This window comes from Enhydra lutris, unplaced genomic scaffold (assembly GCF_002288905.1).
Source record: "Enhydra lutris kenyoni isolate GAN:26980312 unplaced genomic scaffold, ASM228890v2 scaffoldscaffold85, whole genome shotgun sequence".
In the NCBI taxonomy this organism is placed as follows: Eukaryota; Metazoa; Chordata; class Mammalia; order Carnivora; family Mustelidae; genus Enhydra; species Enhydra lutris.
In genome coordinates this window covers 2971009-2983022 of record NW_019154169.1, presented here as the reverse complement: position 1 = coordinate 2983022, position 12014 = coordinate 2971009, and the positions used below count along the sequence as shown (strand labels likewise).

Genomic DNA, 12014 nt, shown 5'->3' with positions numbered 1-12014 from the left:
CGGGGTGGTTTTGTCTGTCCTGCTCTTTTAATGACAGCGGCAAACACCCTCAGAGCCCCGGTGTTCAAGCTCTTTGTCAGGTTGGCAGTTGTCGTTAAGCTGGGAGCATGGGGGCGGGGTGGGGTTGTTAATGATTTTCGCAGTGACCTCAAAGTTCAAAGTGGTCCTTACTGGAGAATGTTGTGAGAGAGAACCCTAAAGGTATTTATTAATCTCACTCCGGCAGCACCAACGGTTTCCCGAAAACAAATAAAGTGTTCAGCCAAGTCTGGCTCTGGGCCTGTGGTTGTTGCTGGGCTGCCGATTAGGTGGCTGTCGCTGCTGCCAGGAGGTCGTTTCTGTCATAAATTGGGTGCCGCTGTCCTGTGTGTGCACCTGTCGGCCTTCAGGTTCTTAGGTGTCCCTCCACGGCCCTCAGATAAATATAGAGCATTTTGGGGGGGGGCACCTGGGTGGCTCAGTTGGTTCAGTGTCTGACTCTTGGTTTTGACTCATGTCATGGTCCCACAGTCATGGAATCGAGCCCCACTTTGGGCTCGTGTGCTCAGTGTGGAATCTGCTTCAGATTCTCTCTCCCTCCCCTCTGCTACTCCTTATACTCTCTATCTTTCTTTCTCACATAAATAAATAAAATCTTAAAAAAAAAAAAAAGCATTTGGGAAGATGTCCCCCCAGGTGTAGGAGGGTGGGGGTCCCAGTGCTTACCTGCATTGTAAGGGGCTGGGCAGGCACTGAAGCAGGCTCCCTGCAGAGCAGAGAGCCTGATGCGGGGCTCGATCCCAGGACCCTGAGATCTGCTCCCAGTGTACCCCTTTGTACCTCTTCAAGGTCTTCTCCTCTGAGCCGGATCTGCCAAGAGTCCATGAGCTTCCTGGAGTTTGACAGGGAAGAGATCGATATTTTTTAAACGTACTTTTCTAGGCTAAGCAAGGACATTATTTCTTTTTTCCTAGCACCCTGCCCTCCCTTGAGTAAAGCTGGGGTGGAAATGTGATGCTGTTTCTCTGAAACAGAGATGGTCTTTGTGAGATTTAAAGGACATTACCACGATGTTCCGTTTTAACTAACTGGCCCTTTGCATAAGGGCCGGCCATTCAGTGTCTCTGGGCTCAGGTTCCCCTCTTGTACTGGTACCTTCTGGGCTAGAGCAGGGCTGGCCCATCGTGAGGCTTACAGGGGCTGAGTGGGCTTGGGAAAGACCGGAGGGGCTGGGCCTGGTGCTATGAGGCAATAGAGAGTGGTGGGGACAGTGGCCAAGTGCAGAGCATGTGCTCTCTCTGGAGGGGCCACCTGCCGTGTGCCTCAAATGGAGGGGAGGACTGAGTTTGTTAGGGCTGCAGATTTTTATTTTTGTTTTTGTTTTTGCAGAAGATAGAGATCTGACCTTTTTTTTTCCTTTTTTTTTTTTTTTTTTTTTTTTTTGAATGTTCCAATAGTTGAATTTTAAATATTGGTGCATAGTTCAATGGGAGGTGGAGGGTTGGGAATAACACCCTGAGGACCAAGTGCACAAGCTTTCCCTTGACCTCGAGTTTGTATCCCCTGGGCCGGAGGGTCATGAAGCTCTGGGCCAGGGGTGACAGGGGTAGTGTCAGCTGTAGTAAGAGTGACTTGAGGTTAGTGGCTGCTCACATGGTCAGTTCTTATAGAGGCTGGTGTGTGTCTGTGCTGTGAGGTGTGGGAGCCCCCTTGGCCTTTGGGGCCCATAGTAACTTTGAGGCCTGCCTTCCTACCCTGGCTACACTGGGATCAGATGTCCTGCCAGATCTGCTGATCTGCTGCCCTCGCTGGTGGCCACAGGAGGCCACCAGGTGGTACTTGCAGGATTTGGGGTCAGATGGATTAAGGTCAAACTGTTCCAGTAAGGTCTCTGAAGCTGGTACAAGTCTTTGATGCTTGTCAGTGTGGCTGTTCAAGGTGGGGGCAAGGGGGGAGGGACAACTATTTTACTGGAAGGCTTGAGAAAAAAAGTTACACCAAAGCAAATGGAGTTATGTGGGTCAGCATTCAAAATTTACCTGCATCTTTAAGAGAAAACATGGACGTTAAAGAAATTTTGGACTTGAAGCAAAGAAGCAAGCCATAGTCACAGAGGAGAAAAAAAATTTTTTTTTTTTTTAATTTTTAAATAAAGGTTTTATTTTTTGACAGAAAGAGAGAGATCACAAGTAGGCAGAGAGGCAGGCAGAGGTAGCGAGGAAGGGAGGCAGGCTCCCCACTGAGCAGAGATCCTGATGCGGGGCTTGATCCTAGGACCCTGGGATCATGACCTGAGCTGAAGGCAGAGGCTTTAACCCACTGAGCCACCCAGGCACCCACATAGGAGCTAATACTTAAGGTGGAAAAGGTCTCAGCAGCTCCAAATTCAGGGAAAGAAGGTGTGGGTGTAGTCAGTACCCTCGGGAAATAACTGAATGTAGCTTTCTGTCCCCGTTCACGCTTGTTGGGCTGATTACTCACGGAGTCAGTGGGACGCCTTCTCATTCTTGACTTTCTGCAAGTGTGTGCATTCTTTTTATGAAAAACCCAAGGGAAGAGGTCTTTCCTTGGAAGTCCAGGCCAGAGGGAGGCCGTGGAGAACGTAGGTTGGAGACTTGGCTGAAACACCCTTCTGCCCCTTCCTACTTGGCCTTAAGGACTGTTTTGGCTCTAACCTCAGTTATTGGGCCATAAGGTTCTCGGAGGAGGTTTGCAGTCAAGGGGAGAGTGAGAAGAAAGCCTTGTTCTTCCAAGGAGGCCCAAAGAAGTGATTTGTGGAAAGGCCACCCAGATGCAGAGCATCAGTATTGAGGAGACCGAGGCTCTGGTTTTACTTCCTAATTTGGGCCAGCTGATTCTATTTTCATATGTTACCCTAGGCTCTTCCCTCCGCCTGGACACATACATCATACTCAATTGATTGACCTTATTTGAGAAGTCCCCTTTCACCATCGAGTCTTCGAAAAATCATTCTCTGTGCTAGAAGCAGCTTACACTCTGGGGTTGGTTTCCCATTCCCATTAGTCCTCATACCCAAAGGTTAGCATTGTAGAGACTGACCCTTAAGCCCACTCTGCGCTTCCCTTCCCCGGCCACAACTTTTTCCAGAGTGACCCACCCAGAGGTTCATGTCCAAAGAGCAGCTCGCTGATTTGTTGCAAATCCTAAATCTCAAATTGCCGAGTCAAGAGGGAAGATAAGTGGCAAATCGGTATATAGAGATGGAAAAAATCCAATTGGCCTATTTAGAGGCTCTGCAGATACTTGGGCGCGGGTCTTAGGGTGTAAATTGTTATATTTAAGTTGGATCTACTCTGTTGCTGAGAACCAGTCCCCCCACCCCCGCCATCGCTTCTAGAGAAGTGGTCTTTGCTCTATTCATTTTTCATCAACTGAAATTTGTTGAGCCCCCACCATGTGGAAAAGACAATGCCAGTTCCCGGGAGAAAGAGAATGAAATAGAAGGCAAAGTTCTTGTTCTCCATCATAACTTCTGTGTCCTTTGTTAGTCACGGGCCGCAGTTTGTCTCAGAGCTTCCTGGCAGGCCCTGTGAAGAAGGGACTGTGACTCACACATATCAGACCCATTGGTTCCACCAAAGGCAGACCAGTTGCAAAGAAGAAGCTCTTCCCAGTTTCTTTCCTCATGTCCTTGTGGACGTGACCGGCTAGTGAATCAGTCACATTCTCAGAAACACCTGAGAATTTTACAGATTTGTGCAGATTTTACAAGTGACAGATTGTGACCGTTAGTGTGTAACAAAATCAATTCATGGGGTTGCTGTGGTGTTATAAAAAAATAAATATATGTGGGGTGCCTGGCTGGCTCAGTCGGTAGAATGTGGGACTCGATCTCGGGATTGTGAGTTCAAGCCCCATGCTGGGCATATTCTAATTCAAAATAAATGAAGACTCTGCCTGGTTCCTCGCACAGAGCTCCTAGAACCCTTGGAACCTCGTGTCTTCTGTGTGCTTATGGGGGAACAGGACCTTCAAAATGGAACTTTTATTTTTATTTATTTAATTTTTTTTAAAGATTTTATTTGTTTATTTGACAGATCACAAGTAGGCAGAGAGGCAGGCAGAGAGAGAGAGGGGGAAGCAGGCTCCCAGCTGAGCAGAGAGCCCAATGCGGAGCTCGATCCCAAGACCCTGAGATCATGACCTGAGCCGAAGGCAGAGGCTTAACCCACTGAGCCACCCAGGCGCCCCCAAAATGGGTCTTTTAACCAGGAAGACCAAACCTGGTGAGAGGATTGTAATTTATAGCACCACCCCTAGACTTCTGGGGAGGGGGCTGAAGATGGAGTTCAGTTGCCAATGGCCAATGATTTTATCGACTGTGCCCTCATAATGAAACAGGGCAGCCTGCCTGCAGCCCCTCACAATGAGCTTTGGGAGCTTCCATGTTGGTGAAGACATTGAGGTGCTGGGGGTGTGGCGTGCCTGGAGAGAGCAGGGAAGCCGCTCCCCCTCCTTGGCCTGTGGGTCTGTTCCAGCTGACTGCTCTTAAGTTGTGTCCTTTAAAATAAATCACAGTAAACGTAAGTGAAGTGATCTCTTGAGTGTTCTGAGTCATTCTGGCAAATTACCTTAGAAGGGTGTTGGGAGAACCTTGATTTGTAGCTGCTTGGTCGCAAGTAGAGGTGCTTCCCCCCCGCCCCAGCCTTGTGACTGGCCCCTGACATGGGGGCAGTCTTGGGGGTACTGAGCCTTTAACCTGTAGGAATTGAGTTTAATTGAATTGAATTGCTGGGCACCCAGTTGGTGTCAGAGAATCAGAATAGGAGAGTTGCGAATATTACTCTTTTTAAAAAAGCTATTTTAAAAAAAAGGGGGATGCCTGGGTGGCTCAGTTGATTGAACATCTGCCTTCAGCTCAGGTCATGATTCTGGGGTCCTGGGATCGAGTCCCACTTCGGGCTCCTTGCTCATCAGGGAGACTGCTTCTCCCTCTCCCTCTGCCTGCTACACCCTCTGCTTGTGCTCATGTTATCTCTCTGACAAATAAATAAAGAGAATCTTTAGAAAAATAAAAAAATAAGCTATTAAAATGCAATCAAATATGTTGGGATATATTGTATGCGTGGCCAAGTTTGGTTTGTGCGACTTTTGTTTTAGGGGTATGTATGTGTATGTATATACTGTGTTGTAATAGAAAATATATTTGTTACGGGTAATCATGCTACCTCTCCTCCCCACCAAAATGCCCAAACCAATGATATTTGCCAGACTGAGCTTCCAATATCTCATTTCTCTACTGGGAAGCCCAGATGTGTGAAGATGTACCAAGTAGTAAAAGGGCAAGTGTCATCCTATTTGCAGCCAGGATCAAGCATGGCTTTTTCTGAGGAGGCGTGGCCTAAGTTTGTAGGTCAAGGAGAAGGAGTTCAGTGATTGGCAGGGGAGAGCGAAAAGAGGGAGTACACCTATAAACACATCATGGGGAGAAATTGATGAGCTCGAATATGTGGCAAGGCCAGGAGAGCCCCGGCGCAGAGGGAAGCCTGTAGGGGAAGTGTTTTAGTATTTTGCTTTCTGGGGAAAAGGTGAACAGGCGGTGAGCAAAGTGAGCCCATGACAGGTGACAGGATTTTCATCAGCTGGTGTGGAGAACGTGATCAGGTACTCTTTCTCTGGCTGGCTGGAGCTCTTGGCTGATGACCCTCAGATGTCCTCATCCATGAAAGGAGGAAGTTCTAGTAGCTGGTCCGAGGAATGACTGAGGACCTGGCGGGTTGGTTCATGGGCATGTGCCCTCAAGGTCTGGCTCAGGACTTGGTTATTCTTTTTTCTTTTCTTTCTTTTTTTTTTAATTTTATTTATTTGAGAGAGAGAGAGAGAGCATGAGAAGGGGGAGGGTCAGAGGGAGAAGCAGATTATCCGCTGAGCAGGGAGCCTGATGTAGGACTCGATCCCGGGACTCCAGGATCATGACCTGAGCCTAAGGCAGTTGCTTAACCAACTGAGCCACCCAGGTGCTCCATGGACTTGGTTATTCTTGCCAGTGTTACTTTTGCGTTGATTCCTAATCCGTAAAGTGAGGGGGCACCTGAAAAGTCTGTGTCTGAACTTCTGCTTTGAGGATTTGGGTGAAGTTCATACCTTCATATTGCTTACACCATTCAATTCTAGGGATCTCATTTTACTAATCCAATTTGCCAGTTAATGGGTATCTGGATTTTTCCCATTTTTTGTGTCTTTTACGAGTCATGCTACTGTAAACATCACCTACACATCTTTGTTGGGATGTAAGTTTTCATTCCTCTCACATAGATTCCTAGGAGTAGATGACTCGGTTGTATGATAATATGTGTAACATTTTTATTAATTTTTTTTTCAAAAAAGATTTATTTATTTATTTGAGAGAGAGAAAGAGTGAGCGAGTGGTAGGAGCAGCGGAGGGAGAGGGAGAATCTCAAGCAGACTCCCCACTGAGCGCAGACTCCAACTCCGGGCTCAATCCCATGACCCTGAGGTCATGACCTTAGCTGAAATCAGGAGTTGGACATTTAACCAACAGAGTCACCCAGGTGCCCCAGATAGTTAACATTTTTAGAAACTACCCAGCTGTTTTCCAAAGAGCTGTGTCATTTACATTCAGCAGTGTGTGAATTCCAGTTTCTCTATATCCTCCTCAATACTTGCTATTGTTTCTTTTTTATTACTAGTATTACTAGCATTGCTATTACTAGTCTAATCTCTTTTTGGTTTCATTTATTTATTTGCTTTTCTTTTTTTAAGATTTTATTTATTTATTTACAGACAGAGATCACAGTAGGCAGAGAGAGAGGTGGGGAAACAGGCTCCCTGCTGAGCAGAGAGCCCGATGCGGAGCTCGATCCCAGGACCCTGGGATCATGACCTGAGCCGAAGGCAGAGGCTTTAACCCACTGAGCCACCCAGGCGCCTCAAGATTTTATTTATTTATTAGAGAGAGAGCGTACAAGGAGGAGGAACGGTGGTGGGAAAGGGAGAAGCAGGCTCTCTGCTGAGCAGGGAGCCCAAGTGGGGCTCGATCCCAGGATCCTAGCATCATGATCTGAGCCAAAGGCAGACACTTAACCAACTGAGCCATCCAGGTGCCCCTGAATGAGATTTAGAATGAGATTTATTTTTTTGCTGATTATGCAGAAAAGAGTTATCAGGGCAGGCCTGAGACAGCTATCCTTAGAAAGCCCACTTGCAGATTGGCCCTTGGCTGGTGTCTGGAAACTTAATTTCAGGATAGTTTCCACCATTTCTAGAACTGATAAGAGGGGCTCACTGTGCCTGAACTGTTTGCACAAGCAATATGGCTTATGTTGAGCACCTGCTTTCCTTCTAGGGGTCTGGAATTTTGGAACACACTAGACACAAGTGCCTACCTGACCAGGCCCCAGTAAAAACCTAGGGCACCATGGCTCTAATGAGCTTCCTGAGTAGATAGCACTTCACACGTGTTGTCAAAACACTGCTGGAGGCGATCAGCACGTCCTGTGTAACTCTCCTGGGAGAGAGGACTCTTCGTAGCTTGTGCCTGGTTTCTTCCAGACCTCACCCCATGTAGCTGTCCCTTTTGCTGTAATAAATCAGGGCCATGAGTACAACTATTTTATGAGTCCTGTGAGTCCTCCTAGTGGATCACTGAATGTGGGGGTGATCTTGCAGACACTGTTGAAGACTGTCTTTCCTTCCTTGAAACATCTTGTCCTTTAACCAAATCATTTGAATGTAAATGTAATGATTTATTTCTGATTTCTACTCTGTTCCATTGCCTGTCCTTAGATCAATACTACATTGTCTTGATTTCTGTGGATTTATAATAAGTCTTTAAAATCTGATAGCATAAATCCTCCAACTTTGTTCTTTTTCAGAATTTTTTGGCTTCTAGATCCTTTACATTTCCATATAAATTTTAGGATCAGTTAGTCAATTTCCACTAAAAAGCTCACTGGGATTTTGACTGGAACTGCAGTGAACTGATAGATCAATTAGGGAAAATCAACACCTTGACAATAGTGAATCTTCCAGGGGCGCCTGGGTGGCTCAGTGCCTCTGCCTTCGGCTCGGGTCATGATCCCAGGGTCCTGGGATCGAGCCCCGCATCGGGCTCTCTGCTCAGCAGGGAATCTTCCTCCCCCTCTCTCTTTGCCTACCTCTCTGCCTACTTGTGATCTCTGTCAAATAAATAAATAAAATCTTTAAAAAATAATAGTGACTCTTCCAACCCATAAACATGGACTATCTCTCCATTTAATACACAGTGTTTTGCAGTGTTTAGTGTACAAGTCATATGCTTATTTTGTTAAACTTATTTCAAAATATTTTACTCTTTTTGATGCTATTGTGACTGAAATTGCTTTCTTGATTTCATCTTAAGAGTGCTCATTGCTGGTAGTGGAGGTAAAATTGATTTTTGTGTATTGTATCTTATGACCTTGCTGAATGTATTAGTTCTAGTATGGGTTTTGTGAATGCCTTGGGATTTTCTCCATACAACATCATGTCATCTATGAATCACATTCATCCAAGAATATGAATAAGGGGGCACCTGGGTGGCTCAGTGGTTTGGGCCTCTGCCTTCAGCTCGGGTCATGATCTCAGGGTCCTGGGGTCGAGCCCTACATCGGGCTCTCTGCTCAGTGGGGAGCCTGCTTCGTCCTCTCTCTCTCTCTGCCTGCCTCTCTGCCTACTTGTGATCTCTGTGTGTCAAATAAATCAAATCTTTAAAAAAAAAAAAAAAAAAAAAAAGAATATGAATAAGGACAGTTTTACTTCTTCCTTTCCAATCCAGATGCCTTTAATTTCTTTATTTACCTATTGCCACTGGTTTGAAGTTCTAGTATATTAGTGATTAGAGGTGGCAGAAGTGGGTATCGTTGCCTCGTTCCTGATCATAATGGGGAAGCATGTCTTTTACCACTAGTACAATGTCAGCTTTGGGTTTTCATAGATGCGTTTTATTGAGTTCTGTAAATTCTCTTTTATTCCTAGTTTTTTGAGAAATTTTTTTAAAATTTCATTTATTTATTTGACAGAGAGATCACAAGTAGGCAGAGAGGCAGGCAGAGAGGCGGGGGAAGCAGGCTCCCTGCCAAGCAGAGAGCCTGATACAGGGCTCGATCCCGGGACCCTGAGATCATGACCTGAGCCGAAGGCAGAGGTTTAACCCACTGAGCCACCCAGGCACCCCCCCTTGTTGAGAATTTTTATCATGAATCTATGTTGGACTTTATCCCACGTTTCTTTTGTATCTGTTGAGAGGACTATGTGTTTTTTTATCCTGTATCCTATTAATGTAGTATGTTACAGTAATTGATTTTCGGATATTAAACCAACCTTGCAGTCCTGGGATAAGTCCCACTTGGTTGTGGTATGTAATCCGAGTTATGTTAAATGTTGCTGGTTTTCGCTTGCTAATATTTTGTTGAGGATTTTTGCATATATATTCATGAAGGATGTCAGTTTATTGTTTTGCTTTCTTTTGATGTCCTCTGGTCTGGGTCAGGGTAAGACTAGACCTCATAGAATGAGCTGGGAGCATTATCTCCTCCTCCATTTTCTTACCCATTTCCTTTCAAGGGGATAATTGATGGTCTTTTGGGGGTGGCTGGGAGCAGTTCCCTCTTCTCTTCTCAAAGCTAATTCTTTGTAGGGGTGTCTTAAGATTCACGTCTGGCAGCTCAGTGTATCAGTGACATCCCAGGTCCATTTACTGGCAGGCATGGCTCAAGACGGGCCGGTTGCTGAGCATTTTGGAGACATCTGGTCACCTCTGGCCCTCATACCTGCAAGGGAACCCTCAGAACTTCCTTATGAGGCCTGGGAAGTCTGCTCCCCCAGCAGCTGGGCAGCTTGGCTGAAGGCACTTTTCTCCCCCTTCTCTTCTAACAGAGTAGCTACGAACCAGAAGGTTCGAGAGCAGGTGCGCCTGGAGCTGAGCTTCGTGAACTCAGACCTGCAGATGCTCAAGGAAGAGCTGGAAGGGCTCAACATCTCAGTGGGAGTCTACCAGAACACAGAGTAAGTGGGGGCAGTGCTTTGGGACGAGAGGGATGGACCAGTTTGAGGACTGAGCGTGGCGTAAGAGTCAAGGGGCAAACAGATGGAGTTTGTTGGAAATACCTGGGGAGTTGGATGATAAAGCATCCAATTGTCCTTGGACCCCTTGTGACATAGTTTTTGGGAAAAGCTGTGTGACTGGGTCAGGATGAAGAGACGGCATCTCTCAAGTAGCTTTGCCATGAAGATGCCCTTGTGGTTGGATTTGAGAGTCAGCCTGCTGGGTGGGGGGGCCCATACTGCCTGCCCTTCTTCCCTGTCAGCCTCATCACCGTGCACGGGGCCTGCCTGGGTCATTATGTGGATATGACACAAAAACACACCAACTGCTTGACAGGGATCCTTGACATCAAAGATTAAGGGGACCCAGGTGAGTTCCCTGAGGAGACACTTCAGAAATGGGCCCCAGTACATATTTGAGGATCAAATACAGTAATTCAGAAGCCTCCCCTGGGGAGTGTTTGTGGGAGAGCGGTATTGAGGCGGGGCCTTCAGAAAAGCTCAGAAAGTCTTCCCCAGGGGAGCTACCTCTGAAAGGGAGGTAAAATCACTTCTAGAAGCTCTTTGTGGGGAAGTGAGATTTCTCAAAAGGTAGGTGAGTGCCAGGGGAAATTCAGTCAGTAAACAGTCCTTTGGATTCACAGAAGGACGACATTTGGGAACCCGGAGTCCCCTTTGGAATGTGCTTTTCCTGATTGTCCCCAAGCCTCTGCGTGGCGCGTGGGGTGTTTTTCAGGGCTGGAGGGAAAGCATCAGTGTGTGAAACCTCTGCTCTTCCTTCTGTGACGTCCAGGTGTCCTGGCTCACTCACCCATGGGCTCCCAGTGTGGTTTTGAATACCAAATCAGAACACCCAATAAGAGGCTTCTCCCAGTCTCCGCTGTAGTATTAAATGCCAGTGTTCTGCCCCGAGGTCAAAGTTCCTTGAGTAAGCAAGGCAGGGCCCAACTTTGCTGGCAAATGAAGGATGTTTCATATTCCCACTTGCTGTCCTGGAGTGCGGGGAGCCCCGCCTGCAGAGACGGGCACGAAGGGCCCTGCGTGATTTCAGTGTGGCCCTCGCTGCCCGGGCGGTCCCCTGTGCCATTGGGAAGAGGGGAGAGAGAGATGTGCAGGTTCGTACTGACGCCTTGGGTTCGCCTCTGCCCTCTTCCTATTTTCAGAGCAGAAGGTTTCTTTCTAAGCACAGTGCATCTTTAAACATTTCTGTGAGGCAGGCCTGAAGAAGAGGTTGGGCTGGGCAGATGAGAAAACACGAAGCTGGAGGTCATGGAGTTTTGTTAGCGCGGGGTTGGGGCTGGGGTGCCCTGGGTGCTCTCCCCAGTGATGGGGAGAACAGGCCTTGTCTCCAGCCCCAGTGGGGTGAGGGCAGGAGGGTGCTGGGGCCCAGAGGAGAGAGGCACGGTCCCTCCTCTCTCCCTTCCAGTAGCGTCCAGCTTTCCCTGCAGGCTTTGGGGACGCCACGCACACCCAGGGTTGGATCGCGCCTGCTTTTAGAGCAGCCCGTGGTTTTCTCTCGGCCGCAGAGACAGTTTCGGCTTACAGCTGCATTGTCCACTCCCCCTGCCCAGCATTCCTGGCCTTCTCCTTGGCTGGGCTGAGTGGCCCCAGGAGGTCTCCTGTTACAGGTCAGGGAGCTAAATCTCTGTTTGCAAAACACACAGCCTGAGCCCCCTTTACTTCCTGTTAGCCCTGCCCCTGCCCCTAAGAATGTAGACTCAGGGTGACCTGTGGGGGAACTGGGTGGTCAGTTGGGGCGGGAGCCATGTGGGGGGTGTGACCCTGGACTGGAGCTAGGGGCATTTAGGTGTCAGAAGGAGCCCTGGTCCTCAGGCCCTTCTCCGTGCAGGTGCTGGGACACCAAAGGGGATAACACCCCATCAGAGGAGGCCCTGCGAGGGCTCAGGTTGGAGGGCACAGGAGAGGTGGGACCTGCCCTGGTGGGGAATGGGGGAAGGAGGGTGGGGATGGGAGGTGATGAAGGAGGTCCC

At 47.9% G+C, this 12014-nt stretch overlaps 1 protein-coding gene across 1 annotated transcript in view; it reads left to right on the top strand.

The window, feature by feature from the left end:
- LOC111161435 (rhophilin Rho GTPase binding protein 2) overlaps positions 1-12014 on the top strand; it is a 59345-nt gene that overhangs the window by 17449 nt on the left and 29882 nt on the right. The window contains exon 3 of the mRNA XM_022525074.1: positions 9856-9984. Coding sequence (XP_022380782.1) covers positions 9856-9984 — 129 coding nt within the window. The remainder of the gene's footprint in view (positions 1-9855; positions 9985-12014) is intronic.